The sequence below is a fragment of the Melospiza georgiana genome, chromosome 1, assembly GCF_028018845.1.
Source record: "Melospiza georgiana isolate bMelGeo1 chromosome 1, bMelGeo1.pri, whole genome shotgun sequence".
Taxonomy (NCBI): domain Eukaryota; kingdom Metazoa; phylum Chordata; class Aves; order Passeriformes; family Passerellidae; genus Melospiza; species Melospiza georgiana.
The window spans coordinates 55,009,961-55,028,153 of NC_080430.1; the positions used below are offsets into that span (position 1 = coordinate 55,009,961).

The 18,193-nt window shown below is 39.0% G+C and overlaps 1 protein-coding gene across 3 annotated transcripts in view; it reads left to right on the plus strand.

The window, feature by feature from the left end:
* Window positions 1–18,193, plus strand: part of AMPH (amphiphysin) — a 124,582-nt gene that overhangs the window by 93,482 nt on the left and 12,907 nt on the right. The window contains exons 12-18 of one of the 3 annotated variants that reach the window (XM_058041643.1): window positions 2,499–2,606; window positions 5,273–5,296; window positions 6,554–6,577; window positions 6,866–7,366; window positions 9,189–9,221; window positions 10,607–10,657; window positions 12,682–12,792. In XM_058041643.1, coding sequence (XP_057897626.1) covers window positions 2,499–2,606; window positions 5,273–5,296; window positions 6,554–6,577; window positions 6,866–7,366; window positions 9,189–9,221; window positions 10,607–10,657; window positions 12,682–12,792 — 852 coding nt within the window. The remainder of the gene's footprint in view (window positions 1–2,498; window positions 2,607–5,272; window positions 5,297–6,553; window positions 6,578–6,865; window positions 7,367–9,188; window positions 9,222–10,606; window positions 10,658–12,681; window positions 12,793–18,193) is intronic. The other 2 variants (XM_058041626.1, XM_058041635.1) reach the window with 2 other exon arrangements.

An 18,193-nucleotide genomic window follows, 5' to 3' on the forward strand; every position in this document is an offset into this window, starting at 1 on the left:
GGGTAACGTTTCTTGTAGTCCTTGAAGGTTTCTTTGCCTTCCTCACACCAGGTATATACCTCTGAGAGGTATATACACATTGTACCTTGCTTCTGCTGCAGCTGCCTCTTTCAAATGTTTAATTTATTCATGCTTCATCATGCTGTTGTGGAATAAATGCAGTATATTTGGCAGACCTTCCTGTCATAGCTTTGTCCCTTATCGAGGGATTTCCTGAGGTTCCTGTTTCTCCTGCATCTCCGAGTGATGCAGTATCTTAGGTACTCTGTATGTTTATTTGGGGCTTTGTCATTAAAGTCAAGATGAGCGTTCTCTTCATTTTGGTCTGAGGGGCATGGGTAACTTGGCAATCAGTGATCAATACCCTGTGACTTCCAATACCTTATCTGGTCTGTGGCCTAAGGAAGACTCCTGTTAATTTGATTCAGTCCTGAAAGGTAGCAACTTCATTCTCAAACCTCAGTGAAAGGAGATATCTTTTATGTCTCCATCCAATTCTGATTATATGCCAGCACATGCTGTTGTTTCATCAAGTTGTATGACCATATGAGTATTAGTGCCTCAAGAACATATGTGACGAAATCTAAATACACTCGATGGAAGGCATGAGAGAATAAATGTAATGTTGGTCACTGGTCGGAGTGGTGGGTTTGACTTTTTAAAGTGTGAGACTATAACACTGGCTTCAGTGTATCAGACCAGTTATCCTTCATCACCAGTGATGCCAGCAGGCCAAAGGAAGAAGACAAATCAGGGCAAGCAGTGTTGGTACTCCTGACACCCTCTTCTACTAGTCTCTTAGCCTCCATTCTTTTGCTGCTCTGGGGTTTCCTCAACATGATTTCTACCAATTTAGTAAGCAGACTACTTTGCCACAAATTTATTCACTCTTTCAGCATGTGTACATTTTTCACGGTCACATTACCTGAAGCCAAGAAGGTCCCCAGCTGGACCCTGTGCCACATGGAGCAGCACCACTTCTTTATTTTACATTTTCCCCCATCAACTTTGCTGCCAACTGCTTTCCTGCCTCCCTGAAGAATCAGGGAGTAGCCAAACCTCTCTGCCTCTCACACTGGTGTAGACATCACCCCATATCACATCACCCCTTATCACATCACCCCTAGCACCTCTTATAAACTGACGAGTTCTAGGTCACTCTGTCATTCCCAACATGGGAGCTGAGTAGCTCTGTTGACCATGTTTGCAGGTCACACAGAGAGTTAAGGTGTTTTGTGGCATAACAGAAGCCATTAATTACCTAACTTTGAACATCTGTTTACCAATAGTAACAGTAATTTGGAACGTTTATACTCTTAAATGTTTTAATAACAAAGTCTTTGCTCATTAATTTCACTATCATTGTCATCACCACTATGATTATTATTATTATTATCTCCTAGTTTTGCTGGGTTTATATGTGCCATATTGCAGTAGACTTGCCCAGTCATATAAGCTCTCTCACTGTTTAACTGAACAACTAGCAGTAGGTAGTACTTGTTAGCAAGACCAAGATGCTTGCCTAGAATATTTACAATTAATGATAATTAAATCTCAGATATAGTTTCACTAATAATTCTATGGTGAAACACACCAGTAGTTTTTTCAGGTTAATTTATAGCAGAAAAGACCTGTAGCCCATTGAACATACATATGTGTATGTATTTTTATAGTGACCTCAGAGGCCTTGGCTAATTTATTAATTGCAAACCAAAAAAGACTCTACCATGGTAATCTGGTTTAATAAGAGCATATCATACAATCATGAAATGGTTTTGGTTGAAAGAGACCTTAAAGATCCTCTAGTTCCATCCCCTCTGCCATGGACAGGGACAGCTCTCACAAGACCAGGTTCTTCAAAGCCCCATCCAAGTTGGCTTTGAACACTTTTGGGGATGGAATATCCATGACTACTCTGGGCAACCTTACTTGGCAGCCTTTCAGTGGGCAGGTTTACTGGGCAGCCTTTCAGTGCCTTACTGTCAGACGTTTCCTAAAGTTTAGAGCCAAAGACAACATTAATTGTAAATTGCTATACATGTTCAGAATTAAAACTTAATTCAAATGCCTTTAGATCCTTCTGTATTGGCTTTTTATTAATGTTTGTGTTTGGGGAGAGACTAACTTATTAGAATGTATGGACATTGGGTGTCATTTATGTATTATTTAACTTTGATGTATGTCTCAAAGCCCTTTAAAAGGGCCTTCACCATCAAGTGATGCACACTCAACACTTCTTTGAAAGGGCAGTGACTGTTTAGCCTGAAAAGGCAAAGCTCTACTACAGAGAAAACAAAGACATCATAAGAGTGAATCTCATAAAAGTAAGACTTGTGCTAAAGCTCAGGAAAATCTTCAGAGCTTACTCCCCTTTGTGTGCACCACAGCTAGTAAATCTGTGGAGCGTTTTGTTTTTTTCTTGATCATTTTAATATTTTACTGCCCATAGCAGCTTTTAAAAGATAAGTTTTTCAAGAATTATATTTCTTTTCTGAAAGAATGAAGTACCTGAAGCTAAGAAAGAGGAATCGTTACTGGATTTGGACTTCGACCCTTTCAAGCCAGAAGCAGTATCTACAGGAGCTGGTCATTCACCCATGTCTCAGGTATCTCTTTGCCTCAACATACTCAAAGTATATGAATGCAATATACTGTGTTTGGTAGAAAAGCTTTGCCTCATGAATTAATAGGAAGTATCTGAAAATTTTATCTTCCTGAGAAGCACAAGTCAGCCTTCTGTCTTCCCCATCAGTAACCATGTACTTGATGATGTACTGGAAGGAGAGGAAATTGTTAGGTGCTAAAGTGAGATGTCTGCTGATGAGAATGGTTGCTGGTATCTTGGCCTTGACTTTAGCATGCTATTCCTGTCCATCGTTAGAATAACTCTTAGTGTAAACATTATTATTCTCCAGTGCTTGTTTTTCTGGCAACTTTTCTGACCTGACTTTGATTCTTCATGTCTTAGAGGACCTAGGTCTCATGGAGTCAGCATGCAGTTGCTTTACTGTAATGGAGTTTCTGTATCAAGCAGTGGTATGATCTGAGTGCTTTTGCTGTTAATCTACTTTAGACCTAATCTCAAGGAAAATTAGAGTATGGAATAGGGTGTTTTCTTGTAGAATGTTGTGTTATTAAAAGTCTACATTCAATAGTAAAATTTCTAATGGTAGTTTTTGCAGCAATATGAAAAAAAAAAGATGAAAACTAAAAAAAAAAAAAAAGAAAATGCTAATATATCAAGTTGCTGATATTCATTGGCTTATCCTGCAGGATATGCTATTTTAAAATGTAGAATTCACCCTCACTACCCAGAGGGCAGGTAGCAAAGTAGGGGAGATCTCATGGCCAGCATGTCTGTATTCCTGTTTTGTACATAAAGAAACGATGTTAATACACTGTTAGCAAGACCTATCATTAATCTGGCTTGTTCTGTGAGACATGAGAAGACTTATCAGCTGTTCAGAAATGCAGCACTGGAAAGGAGTGAGAAGACAAGAAGCTTTAAGGCTGAGATGGTCCTGATTCTCTGCTGATCTCTACCTCAGTTAATTTCTTATTCAGTGTGAAGCCCTAGTTATGTAATGAGATCTGTAGTGATCTCTGACAAGGTATGTGCTGTCAGAAAAAGAATGTACTGTCAACACTCTGAACATTAGCTGAATTTTCTTATTGAGATTTGCTACGAGAAGTTTTCCATTCTAGCAAAAGCTTTGTGCGTTTTACTTGTTATGCTTTTTCTCCCTTTAAACAGAGAAAAGGAAGGGGAAGGCAAATGACATTCCATAGCATTCAGCAGTTACAGAAAAGACTAAGTGGGACTTTGCTAACTACTCCTTCAGCTTGTTTTATAATAATGCTGATTAGAGTAGTGAGATCATTAAACAAAAGATACTTTTATGACAGAACATATTTGTTCTGACACCATGTTGTACAGACTGTAGAAAAGTTTATTACTTTGGTGAAAAACAGTTATTTTATATTCAACTATGCCACAAAATACAGAATATAATTTTTGTAGAAAATTTATATTTAAAAAGTTACATAGTAACTTTTCATCTAGAGCCATAGGAAGAATTCACTGAGCACCTTTACTCGCTCCTTTCACCTTTCTGCAGAACAAAGGCATATGAGAAAGAATGGCCCGCATCTACAAGAGCTGGGGATGGGTCAGAACGCCGTGATTTTAGAAGGGAAGACAGCCCTGCAGTCTGGGTCTTGTTTTCCCTGGTGCTGACAGGGTCATTACTATGGCAGTATAGAGGGAATGAAACCTGTGGCTGCAGAGCCCTGTGCTTGTAGGGAGATTAAGAAGAGAGCCTTATATGGTATTTCCATATGTGTATAGTTTTTGCTTCAGTCATGGATATTTTCCATTCAGCAAACAGCTGAGGTGTGAATGTGAAGACAGGAGTAGTCATCTGTGCATGATGCCTTGGAAGGCCTGGCATGACTTGTCTGTTGTTAATTTAATTAATTACCTCCCTCCACTGCTCTGCCAGGGTGATCCAACCACCGTAGGTGAGCCCTGGTCTGTCCTTCCTTCAGCTGCTTTTCTGTTTCTATGGCTGCATTAGAAGGGACCTTTCTAAATCTGTCTGGTTCTCTTCTCCTTTGATACGAACCAGCAGAGTTCCGTCTCATGTGGTGGGCTATAAATATTTGGCATGAAGTCTGCTGCTTTTTTTTTCATTTGTCTGTTTAGCTCTTCTGTTGAGAGGTCACTAGCATTGATTAACAGACTGGACAAGAAACTTAGTCAACTTTCTTATTAGTCAACTTTCTTATTTCCTTTCACAAATGGTATGCCATTTTCCTTTCTAGTGTCAGCGTTGTGAGGAAGGCTACTTTCAGTAGATAGCTCTGTCATTTTTAACTGGCTAGAAAACCCCAACTTTGTAAGCTCTTTAAGGCTGACATCTTGCAGAGGCTCGTATACCTGTTGAAAGTCACTCAGTCCCCAGCTCCAAACCTGGCCATTACTCATGCACACAGCAATGTGAGTTTGCTGGAAAGCAACAAGTGCTTTGAAGTGGAAAATACCACAATGCATTGCATACTTCCCATCCTTTATAACCAAAAGTATTATGCAGATATGTACAGACACACACACACACGTGGACATGTGCTAATGTATAAAATATGTATGTACTATAAGCATGCTTATAAATAAGTTCTCCTCGTTTAATGAGCATTGTTGTGTAGCATGCTGGACATAGTGTACAGGGATGGTATTTTTCTGACAAGCTCTTTTTTTCACTACTTTTTCTAGACATTGCCATGGGATCTATGGACGGTAAGCCTGACATGCATAATAGTATTTCTGTGCCTCTGATTTTGTAACTTAAACTCAGATTTACAATTCTTTTGCGAAAATCCAAGATAAAGAATTCACAGACCATGAAAAAACTCTTTCAAGTATATGAAGCCACTCGGTATCTTTTAAAACTAACAACAACAAAAAATAATCTGTTTCTTAGCCTACAAAACCTAAAGGATGTCAGAAATGTAGGCTAAAAGATACATAATCACTACAGCTAAGTGTGTTGCTTTTATTATGCCCAAAGTATAGCTATTAGAAGGTAATAATAGATATAAGTCACTTGTTTTAAATACCTGGCGGTGTCCATTAACTCAGTGGACAACCATTTTCTCAAAACCAGGAGTAAAGACAGAATTTGTCTTTGTGGGAAATGCAGTGAACTGGAGTTACTCCCAAAAGAAAACACTGCTATAGGAAACTGAATGAATCCTTCCTTCTTCCTCCTGGTGCCAAATCACAATAAATGATCTGCAGGAAGAAAACAACCCATTTTTGTGAGCTTTCTTTTGACTATATGTAATGGAGTTTCCTGGGCTGACTTGACATGGAGCCTGATATGTTCATGTTTGACCTTTTGTAGCTTCAGTCAGTACAGAAATCTGTGAACATATTCAGATACACAGCACTGTTTTTTTTCACATTCCACGTATGATGTACATTAAATGTGTATGTCCTTTTATTGAGTGAGATTAAATAAGGCTTGATAAAAACAGTCATGTATGTAGGCTAGCCAAAATTTCAAGGCTGCAAATATCTGGACCACATGAAATAAACCAGAAACGTTGAGCATGTATTGCTCTAAACTTAGATTAGATAGCTTTATTAATGTCTTCTTTCTGCACAGTTTTATTTATAGTTTTTTAGTGTTATGTATTTATTTATTATGTATTAAAATTGTTTTCATCTTTGCTCGATTTATTAAAAAGTCCGGTGTGCTTCATAGCTAAACATTTGAAATAAAAATGTTGGTGACTCACAGGGGAAAGCAAGAGGTGATCAATCTTCAACATACATGAAGAACTTTTTTTATAATGTAATTCAGAGGTTTGAAATTCACAGGCCTAGAATTAGTCTTGGGTGGAGTGGTGGGAAAGGACCTGCCACTCCTTCCCCACTCTGATAGGTAACTGCAGCTGGTTAGAGAGCTGCTAATTAATGAACTGCTGCTGTATCAAAGTAAATCATGTTCTTCTTTTCTGTGTTTTATGTGTATGACTTCATTCTATACAGACAAGCAGCGAATTGGTGCAGCCGGTAAGCAAACCTCCCTCCAAAATCACAACCACTCTAGAGACTTCTTTAATCATTGTGGTGTAATGCATAGTTTTCTGGTTTTGTGTATCAGTGCTGCTCTTTTGCATTACAATTTATTGCCTTCAGATGTTGCAAATCACATAGCTTTTCCTAAAATTGCCTAATCTAGTCATTTCATTCTTTAGATTTAAATTGCTCTTGTAAAATATAGATGTTGTGTTTTGTCATCAAGTCCGCCTTTATCTTTTTCATCTTGTGTTTTTTCTTTGCTTTTCTGTCTGCTTAAAGCCTGATTCTTCAAAAAGTCTTTCCCTGTGTAACCTGATCATGGAGGAAACCCCAAACAGTGGGTCATCTGAAGATACTAACAGATCTCAAACTGATCTAGGTTCACTCAGCTGGGGCCTAGATGTTAGCACACCCAGTATCAGCCAGGAAATTACTGCAGGCAGTTCTTTGCTTTTCCCCAGGGCAGAGCAAACCTCAAGCGAATCCACGGGTACTCTGCCTGCTAATGTTTGGCCTGCAGTAGGTGAGCAGGAGGATGCTGCACCAGGGCCAGCTTCTGTAAGCGAAAACCAGAGGACTTCACTGGAGGACCAGTTGGATGCCAAAAGTGTCGTGTGGAAAGATGTGGTGACCAATCAGCCTTTAGAGAATGTAACCAGTTTTGAGGCACCCATCCTGGGAACTGATAGCTTGTTGGATGAACCACTCCCATGTGATGTGCAAAAGGCAGAGGAAGAGCATGAGGAAGACGAGTGGGCAGGTGTCAAGCCAAGTGAAAAGGTAGAGACTGGAGCTAACTACAAGGAGGTAGAACATACAGAGGAACTGGAAGAGCAAGGCTATGAAACCAAAGGAAGCAGTGAGGCAGAATTTCATAACGGTTTAGCAAAATCAGATCTTGAAATTCTAGTCAGCACAGAAGTAGAAGGTTTACATGAGTTTGAAGATAATTATGGGGATACTGGGAGAGCTAGTGGCGAGAACCTAGAGAAATCTACAAAAGAAGAATTCAAACAGGTCAGTGTCATTGAGGAGACGGATAGAGAAATACCATCATTGAGCACAGGGCTGGAAAGTGGGGACAAAATAGGGGTGTACAACTGTAAGACTATAGAAAGCACTGGCTCTGAACCTGAGAGAGTCCTTGGTATCTGGGATGAGGACCATGAAAATACATTTGAGGAGGCCTTAGATCAAAGTGACAGTGGTACTGGACAGAGTACATCCATGGAGTGTATTAACATGAGGGCACATGTTGACCTAGACCACACAGGCAAGTACCCTCCAGATACTGGAAGTGATCTATGTGATGTTGAATTATTCAATGCAGAAGAGTCTGGTAAAGGAACTGAAGATAATAGCATCTCCCACCTCCCAAATGGTAGTACTGGTACTAAAGATCAAGCTGCTGCTGAAGAACAGTGGACACTGCTGCCCAAGGCAGCTGATGCTGCCAGCACAAGCTGTGATAATCCTTGCCTAGATAATGCAGATGACCTAGTGACAGATAGGACAGCAACAGCAGTCACTGAAGTGATTAGCAGTGGTGTCCCTGAAGCCTTGGAAACAGAGCCCTGGCTGGCAAACTGGGATCCAACAGTTAGTAATGATTCCTGGGGTTTTTCTAGTCTGTCAGATAGCCAAGCCAATGGACTGGATAATTGGCCCTTTTTCCCCAAGCAGGAAAACTCAGAGGAAGGTAACATGGAAAATGCTTGGTTAGGCATTAGTAATAAATGGTCTACAGAAGACCTAGGAGCTGCTGATAACAGCTGGGGGGAAGTAGGTGCAAGCACAGGCCATGTAATTCAGGAGGCGCTAGTAAAACAAGGTCTGCCCGGGGAGCAGGCAGGCATTAGCAATCCTGGACCGAGCAAGGACATAGCTAGACCCTTGTCTCTGTTTCAAATGGGAAATTCCAGAAATGCTAGCACCGAGAGTTCAACTAGTCCTAAAGACAATGAGACCAACAACTCAGATTTATCTGAAGATGAAATTGCTAACCGGAGATATGGATTGTTGTACCAGGAAATTGAGGCTGATAAAGAAGAGGTACCTACCCCAGTGTGTAGTGTAGTCTAGACAAAAAGTTCCTTAGGCCATGCATAAGCTTGTTGTTTAAAAACATTCCATTTGTGTGTTTCCTTCCTAAGTCCATGCTATTCTTTTTTTGAAACATTGCCATGCAACTCTTCATGGTGTGGTGCCCTTCAGCCCTTCAAGCAGGCTGAAAACAATGCATTTCAAAATGGTGAATGAAGCATTGAATTGTGAAGACACATTGTGTCTGGCAGCTTTTGTGTTTTATCTGTAGATGTTTAAATGCACCTGGTCTTTTTTTTTTTTTTTTTTTTTTAATATTTAAGGTACTCTGCTTTTTCTTTTTGTCATTTTCTTTAAGCCTGTGATGTCTGTTATCAAATACCACTGTTGTAAAAATTTCTTACTGGCTTACCCTTCTTTTTTTTTTCTCTTTTTTCTTTTTTGTTCCTTTTTTTTTAATGTCTGGCCTACATTTTTATTTTGCAAATAAAAATGTTTTAACTCATGTTCAGATTTAGTAAACAAAAGATAATTTGTTCTGATCTTCACTTCTACTTAGGCATCCACCATAGCATTTAATGGATTTGCACAGGTAAGAAATAAACAAGTTTTGAGATCATTTTTTTTCTGTGCTATTGGAAAGGCACTAGAACTGGCTATACAAATTCAGGAAATCTGTTCTACAGACAAGCTGCATTGAGACATCATTCTGTCTCAAATCCAGACCTTGTCTGTTGCCAGAAATTCTTAGATGTTGCTGGAAAAATTCTAATACCCTTAGGACTCTTGGCCTAACTGAGTCTAAAGCAAAAAATCTGATTACCTTGGTAGGACAACTATTTTCTCCTAAAATGGCTAGTCTAGCTGTTTTATTGTGCTCTTTTGTGGATTATTTTTCTCACAATCCCAAAATGCTGTAAAGCACACTATTTTTAGTACCTCTGTATGTAAATTTGTAGTAGGTTTTATTTTTTTCTTCATTTTCACTTAAGATACATTTTGCTCTCAAAGTTTAACCTAAGTTATTTATCTGCTGTGGTGCTGATGGTGAGTCTGTGGTACTCATTACAGAGGTACAGCACATAAACACACCGTGTTTATGCTTTCAGATTACCGGGCTGTATTAAAATCCCAAATTTCAGGTGGATTACCTAGGGCCTCATTATTTTCCAGCATTCTCTTAGAGACTGACTCAACCACAGCACACCCTGTACACCAAATTTTAAAAGTACCCAAAAAGTCTCAGCTTACACGAGGGTGGAAATGAATCTCTCCATATGATTAACTGTTTTGTTCCAGGGTATTTAGTGTAGTAAAGGATCCAGATGGAAGGGGCAAAGCACAAGGATATGATAATCAAGGCAAAATGTTTATCTGGAGAAAATACGTATTTTCTCTCTCCTCTGTGGTAGGAAAATAATTTGGCCCAGCAGTATTTTGCAAATTAATTGTTTTGAGTGAGCGAGATGTTGGGAAACACCTCCATTTTTCTACTTAGTATGGGTAAAATTTTGTATTTGTAATTGCTATAGTTATTATTCAGATAAAAGCCCATGATCAAGAGGGAAGTACCTTACAGCTGGTGTACTCTGCAGGCACAGCCATATGTAATCTAGGATTCAGAGTTCTTCAACTTAGAAGTGCATTGCACCTTAAATTAAGTCCTTGTGAATCACATGTATTTAATGAAGGGTGTGAATCACATGTATTCACTACCTTTAGTGAGGTGAAAAATGTTGGTTTAGAAACATTGAATATAAAATTGAAAAAATAATAGTGTTAGTATTAATAGTACTCAGATAATCTAAATAAATATAAATATCATATTAATTCCATTTATTTGCCATCTTTATTCGATGTAAATGTACTTAGTGATTTTATCTGAATAAACCATTAAAAAATCAGGTCTTTGATGGACACCTGCAAATATACTGTCTCAAATATTTTTACATTATTGTTTTTCATTTCTATGTTTAGGATATCTCTGCATTTACAGTGCAATCAAATGAAAATGTGGAAGAGCCTTTGGTAAGTTGTGGCTTTTAGTTCCTTTTAAAATGTCTTGCCAAAAAAGGGTAAAATTTTGCCTTTTTGCAAAGATATTTTCACTTTTTTTTTTGTTTGTTTTCTATCCTTTGAATCACACCACCTTATGCAAGTCTTCCATTTGGAAGAGCTGGTGTTATCATTGTAGTTGTAAGTCCATATTCACTGAAACAATTTTTCACAAGGATAGCACAGAGCAAAAGAAAAGAAAATCAGAACATTGTAAGGTATGTTTATTTTATAAAGGTGTAGTCAAACAGTTTGGTTGTTTATTGCATTTATGAAAATACTTGAATGAGTACTAAGGTCCAGTGTACAGCAAGGACCTGATAGTATGTGATGGCTGTTACAGATCTCCAAAATTGCTGTAATTTTATCGACTCACCTCCATATCAATAGTGAGCACAATCTACTTCTAAGGAGGGCACAATCTTCTCAGAATTGATCATACCTGGGCAGTTTCTTAGCTCCTCTTACAGTCTTTGCTTAGCCTGGGACAAGGATGAGAATAACAGCATTGCTGGGTGAGTGCTGTAGTTACTTAATAGCAGCCGGGTGATACTTAATGTTATTTAATGTGGTGTTTGTGCTCATGATGGTTGGTGCATATCATGAGAATATTTTTGCTCATAGCTGCAATGTGGTAAGTCATCTGAAGTATGCTTTTCAGCAAGCGACTCAAAGCGCATCGATGTAGTCTGCTCTATGTTACTTGTAAGTCTCAAAGAATTTTCCAGCATTAAATGTCAGGAAACACATTACCTGGGATAAATGTACTTTATGTTTCTCATTTCAGTCCTATTTCTTAGGAAATTCTCTAGAGTTGTCATTAATGTGCATTAATGCACATAGAGAAATTTTTGCAAAGTATTGTATAATATACGAGTGAATGCTCCTTAATGCTGTGCCAATTCCTGAAGGCATAGGCAGACTTCTCCGTACTTCATTAAAAATCAGACTGCTTAAGGAGTATATGCAAAGAATTGAGAGGCTATGGTTTGTTTGGTTTTTTTTCCTGAAAAATATCAGGAGGAGAAGGTCTTTAAGATGTTAAAGACTTTCATAGAAGCTGTCTCTTCATCACTGGAGATATCACATTCTAGCCAGCAACCTGTTATCATCTGCAAAGCAATTGTTTTTGAGCTTCATATTATGCTGAGCAATTTGTTAATGGCAAATTAATCAGTTTGGCTTATGATAATCTGGTTGAGTCAGCCATCTTTATAAATCAAATCTGCTGAGCACAGCTTGGAGCTCTCCTCTTGTTAGATGCATGTATTTGCAGAGTAATGTCTCTATTGGAGATCACTCTTCTGCTGTGAGCTGTTTTGCTACAAGACTGAACATGTTGCAAGGCTGGTGATATTTTATAGGTCCTCTTGTTGGAAAACAACCTGAGGCCAGAATTTAAAAGGGTGGGAATCTCAATAGTATGTTGATAAATGAGTGCCTCATAGGTGATTAAGAGCTCAAGAGAAAATGCATTTTAATAAGAAAACAGCGGTGATTGCTAGAATTCATTGCTAGTATTCAATCAGTCATTGTGCAAATAAAAACTGTTTGAGTCTCACTCTCTGTTCATTCCTTCTTACCCTCACTGGAGGAGGGTATATTGTCTGATAATAGACAGAACCAGGGAGGAGGAGGTAATTTTTAAAGCTCATGTTTGAAGACTAGTGTTGGTACACATGGGTGCCAATTTCAATTTCTGGCCTTGCCAGCACTTTCTGGAGCATTTTTGAGCAAACTGGGTGCTTTCCCCACTTCCATTACCTCTCACTATAACTCAGGAAGCTTTCCTTGTGAGGGAGGCATGTAGGACTTGGCTCATTTTACATTGATTATGAAAATGCCCTTTTCATGCTGTCTTTTACTGGGGACAAAGCCTGGCAAGACTGAGCCTGAAGCAACACTGTGCCAGGCACAGTTCCCTTTCTCCCTCTTCCTCCCCAACATCATATGCTCCTCAACAATTTTTCCACTATCTACTTAAAAATCAATAACAGAAGACTGAGGCTGAAGAAACTCCACCTGGGGAACCTAAGGTTGAGGAAACCCCTGCTGCTGCTGTTGCAGAAAAGGAGGCCGTCCCTGCTGAGCCAGCAGAGCAGGCTGTGGTGAGTGATCTGTCCTCCATGCCACCTCCCAGGCCTCACTGGAGCCACTTTTTGTTATGGTGAATGTGCTTGCTGCATTTCAGCCATTCCTTCCACTGTCATCCTCCATGGATAGTTTCTCTGCTGCCTGCTGTGGCACAGCATGCCTCTCCAGCATGTGCCCCTTTCAGCCCTAAAATATCATTCCTCTTGCACTGGGCATCTTAGACTCAAGTTTGGCTGAGTGGTTGTGGTTTCACAAGTTGTTTGATATCAGATGAACTTCAGAATGTGAAAGAATTGGTGCCATTTTTAAATTACATTATTAGCAATTTTCTCATTTCATTTCAAGTACTAGGATAATGTATATCTTGTACGGTCCTTATTACAGCAGGAAAATTCAATTAAAAAGTTATTATAGTAGGTCTACAAAGCTCAGAGTTTTAGAAGCCAGTTGTGAGCCAAAGAGAGGATACCAAACACCACTTGGGAGACTTTTTGCATGTCAGAATTCAGGAGAAATTACAGCTCTGCATGAGGAACAAAGCAAGGCATCCAATATCACTGAAAATAAAGAGATGGTCTGAGACAGTAGGCATGGAGTTTGCCTGGAATGCGTATAATTCCTTTTTATACAGGTATCTCACTGCATATTCTTTTTATCCAACACACTAGTGTCAGAAAGTCCTGGTGATGGATGATACTCACAGACTAAGAAACCCTGGATGAAAAGTGCATTTGTTTTTGTAGTCTGACATCTTTTATGCTTTTCTGAAGACAGATGTTCAGAGGCTCTAATGAGTTGCTGGTAGAATATGAAGATTACTACTGAAAAACTGGATGGAAAAAAGGAGTTGTTTTGTGTGTCAGTTCCTCTGCCACAGAAGCTGGTGGAAGATACATAACTGTGCTCTTTGTCTATCAAGCACAGTTCGGTGTTATAAGTGTTCTTAGAAGAGAAGGTTTAAGCTTGCTGAGCTGCACTTGGACTTGGGGGAGACCCTGTTTGTCTTCTGCTTCTAAGCAGGGATGATGATACCCAAATGACCATGAAATTAGGTGGTTTTCAGTAAGCGCTTGATAACCGCCATATGGATATCTGTATTAAGCTAATGTACATGGAAATTAGCTGGAGAAAGTGGAAGTATCTGTAGATGCAGCTATAAATGTGGCAGCAGAGAGCATGGATAGATATCTAATTATCAGATATCAAGCTACTGAGCTCTTTCTAACAGAGGGAAAAATAATTTATTGTGCAAGGAAAGTTGTGCAGGACTAGATGGGCTGTTCTGCAGGACTTTGGGGGAAAGAGCAGATAATTCCTGGCTCTGTCCAGCCTTACCTGTTCTCTGGGGACGCCTAGCAGCATTGGACCTGTGGAGGGAAGCAGTCACAATGTCTTCCCCAGAATTACATTTAGGTTTAGTTCTAATTACACTTGCATGATTTTTGAGTATTTGTTTCATATTTTAAATCACTTTTGCTTGGCTCCATGGTTCACACTGGAGGAAATTATTTCAGTATCATCCCCTTCTACTGACATAACTAGATGAAGAAAGCTTCATGGTCTGTGTAGACCAGGCTCTCCTCTTCTATGTGTTTCCAGTTCATATTGTCAGCTCTGTAGGAAGGCAAAAAAATTAAATTACCTATCTGAGGCAGGCACATTTTTTTTGTCAGACTGTTGATAAAAATGCCTTATGTAAATTTGATGGTTTGGAATAAAGGAAGTGGGAGGGAAGGTGGAGAGAGAAGAAATGGAAAATTGGTCATTGATCTGGAGCTATTCTCTTCCCATGAGTGCATGGCAGGGAATAATGTGGAAGAACAGATATTAATGAAGCCAGAAAAGTGGTTTTATTTTGAAAAAAAAGTAAAAGTTCCCCATTTTTCCAAAAGGAGACATTTTTGTCCTGCACTAAGACAAAGCAATACTCTGAAGCCTGTTGCACATCTTAAGCACTAATTAAACAGTCTCTGTCTGCAGTACCGTGCATTTTCTTGCTGGCTGGCATGACCTTTTCAGTTGATCCATTTTGCTGCTGAGGAGTTCTGGGTCATGTTGTCAGCTGCTCTGGCTGAGTCACAGGAGTGCAGAGCTATTGGAAGAGAGGCAGAGATAAACAATGCAAGAGACAGGTGATTTAAGAGCAATCCAAGAGGAGGAGCGTAGGCATTAAATAGAAGTTAAACAGTTTTGATTAGGTATGTTCTTGGTGTTTTGTTGCTAATTCAAAGTCATGTTGTCCGTACTAGTTTGGGAAAAAACCCAAAGTGTTGGTTTTAAAAATGCCTGAAATGGAGTGACTGCATTTGTTTCTGAAAGGTTTTTATTTCAGAGGGGGTTGTCCAAGACTTGCAAATAAGAGTTTTGAAGATTAGGATTAATGACAAATATGTTCAAAACTAAGGAAAAGTACACTGAATTTCAAAAGATGAAAACATGTCATTTCCCAGCAGCACTTCTACATTCATTTGCTTTACAAGTGACAGTTTCCTTTAAAAGTAGAATTGTAAAATATTAATTGGCAATCTTTTATTGAGTTTAATTGCTTCCAGTTTGGAGTGACAGCCAATCCTCAGCTGAGTTTTTCTGTGGTAAGTTTCTGGTCAGAACCCGTTAACCCAGAAAATTTATGACACAGATCCCTCATTGTAGGAACTTCACAGTAAATTTTCTAGCAGGATGTTCATTTAAATTATAGATAGAATGGTCCAGGGGATAGGGTACTATTTGCCCGTCTGGGCATTTTGGATTCAGTTTGCTGTTTCATAGTCTGCCTGATCAAGATTGGCAAAACTTCATTAGAAGAGCTCTCAACAGTTGATCTTTTTGGGGGAGGGGATAAAAGAGTAATTAAAGGGACAGGATGACCATGTGTGCCAACAGAAGAAAAGTTAACCATGATAAACAGTTTATGCATGGAATTCTCCGCACAGAAAGAGTTGTTTTTTCTGTTTCTAAAGCATCCCCAAAGGCAGCTATAAATCCAAAGGATAGTCTGAAGGATATAATGCCTTAACCACTGGCTTCTTTCTTTTTCAAATAATACTTCCCTTCTCACCACAATTTTTCACATTCAATCAAAGATATCATGAGGACATCTCCACCGTTCTCAATTTTTCACATTCAATCAAAGATGTCACGAGGACATCATAATAAAGTGAATGCTAATGAAATGTTGCTATTTCCCTTTCTTCTTTTCCTGTATGTGAGACATAATGCTTGAGATCAGCTTTTCTAATTCCACTGCAGTTATTAGTTCGGAAAAAGCTTCGCAGTGCTTTGGGTCTGATGTCTGCCTGGACTCTGATGTTCTCCCATTAAAGCAGTCAGACACTCAGCTAAATGCTGTGGTTTTCAGAGTAATATATTCAGAGTAGTATAAGCATACATGAAGCTACCTCCTGATAAGCTCTTTGCAGACAGAGTGAGTACAGCAGAGGCCGGGGAACAGCCTGCAACCAAGTGTATCTAATTAGGGTTCAATCCCACTTTAGGTATTATTCACAGTGCCCAAATGGTGGAATGTGTAGTTTGGGAGAGCAATACAATGATTAGATACAGAAGAGCAGTCAGCTGTGCCCAGATTCTGAGCATGAAGCTAAGTGCCGGTAAAAAATGGGAGCATAAGGCCATTAAAAATATATTACTCTCTTTTACAGGAGAGAACTGATGTAGAATAGTGTCTTTCTGTTGAAGTCTCCAGAAGCAGATTTTTCTCTCTGAAGCCAGGGGTTAGTTCCCTAATGTTATTCCAGTCATCCTTTTTTCTAGGGCTTCATGCTCTAAAAGTGATACAGTTTATCATGCCCCTCTTCTCAAACTCCATTAACCACAAAATCCCAGCTTCCAGCTAATCAGAAAAGCAAAATCCTACTAAATTGGCTAGTACACAATAGTCAAATTAGCTTCAGGAAATCTCAGGCTTTGGGAAATAAAAGAAACTCTCCTTACCTTCCCCTTTGCAACTAAAATTGTGCTTTTAGTTAATGAGAAAACAGTTATTATTCAGAAATATGCATATGTGTATATTAAATCATTCTGCAAAGATACCTAAAGCTGGGCTGGTGGGATTCTTACCAGAGAATATTGCTGGGGAATTACTAAGAAAAGGAGAAAGGCCAACATGTTCCTGACTTTGAAGTGCAAGATTATACTAATTTCTGAAGGCAAATTGTAAATACAGCTGCTGGCAGAAATTCAGCACTTTTTAATAGTACAATTAGGGAAGTCATCTGTGTATGGACTTGCAGTTGGACATAATGCTTTTATGAGCAACAGTTTGCTCTGCTCTAGGAAAAAAAAGTTTGTGTGGCTGTGTGTATACATACATTACTAGAGTGTGAAATATTTATATTTTGCTGCTGATATTTGGTTTTTTTCTATTTAAGACCCTCTACAGCCTCCTCAAACTATAAAATTGAAGACCACATAGCAGAGGCTTGGCAACTTAAGAAAAAAAGGAATTAATCATTTTTTTAAAGGTTATATAACACTGCAGTTTTAACAGGGATAAGGCTGTAAGAGATTTCTTTGGCAACACTACTGTCAGCAGCTGCCCTTTCCTGGCATCTGAGCATGTTTGAGGCTTATGACTGACTGCAAGCAATGATAGGTTAGAGTAGAAAAAAAAAAGAGTGATACGAAGTTTGCATGTAACTCACCATTCTTTTATTAAAAAAGAAATATGCAACCATTTCAGCTGACACTTTAAGGAATTTTGACGTGACAGTTGTGTGTGAAGGCAGGTAGCTGGAGCCCTGAGTATGTGAGGTTTCCTGCTCCTGACTGCCAAAGCAGACACTCCAATATACCATGCCCCCAAGTATGTTTGCATAACTTCTCTTCACCCTTACAGCTCTGTAGAAAAATCTGACCTAGCTGTGTCAAAATTTATTAGCAAAATTGATTTCCATAACAGGGCTTTGACTTGGTTTTGCTTAGCAGAGTGTCTTTAGAAATAGCCATATCTGGCTATTTTTAGCCAAACAGCTAAAAAAGCACTTCCAACCATTCCACACCAAACCTGAATTTTAGTGATTTTGACTGTTGACCTTTTGTAGAAAAGGACCTGGTGCTGGTAACAAGTAACAAGTACTATTTGGGAGGAGCTTGTTACTGATCAGTGCGTTCAATCGTTTGAACACCTAAATAAGTGTCAGATTTGGCAAACCACCGATGTCTAATTTTTTAATGTCAGGCACTTACTGCAGGTACCACTGAATATGTGTGATTCTGAAAAATAAAAATAAATAAATATGAACTTTGTGACCCATGTCATTTGAACAGCCCCTTTAAATGAGCTGCAGTCCAACATGAGTGGAAGTAGTGCTTTATGAAGTTTACACTGAGGCCCTGGTGAATTACAGAAAGAGCAGCAGGTGATAATGGAAACAGTTTGAGTCACCAGTAGCAGAA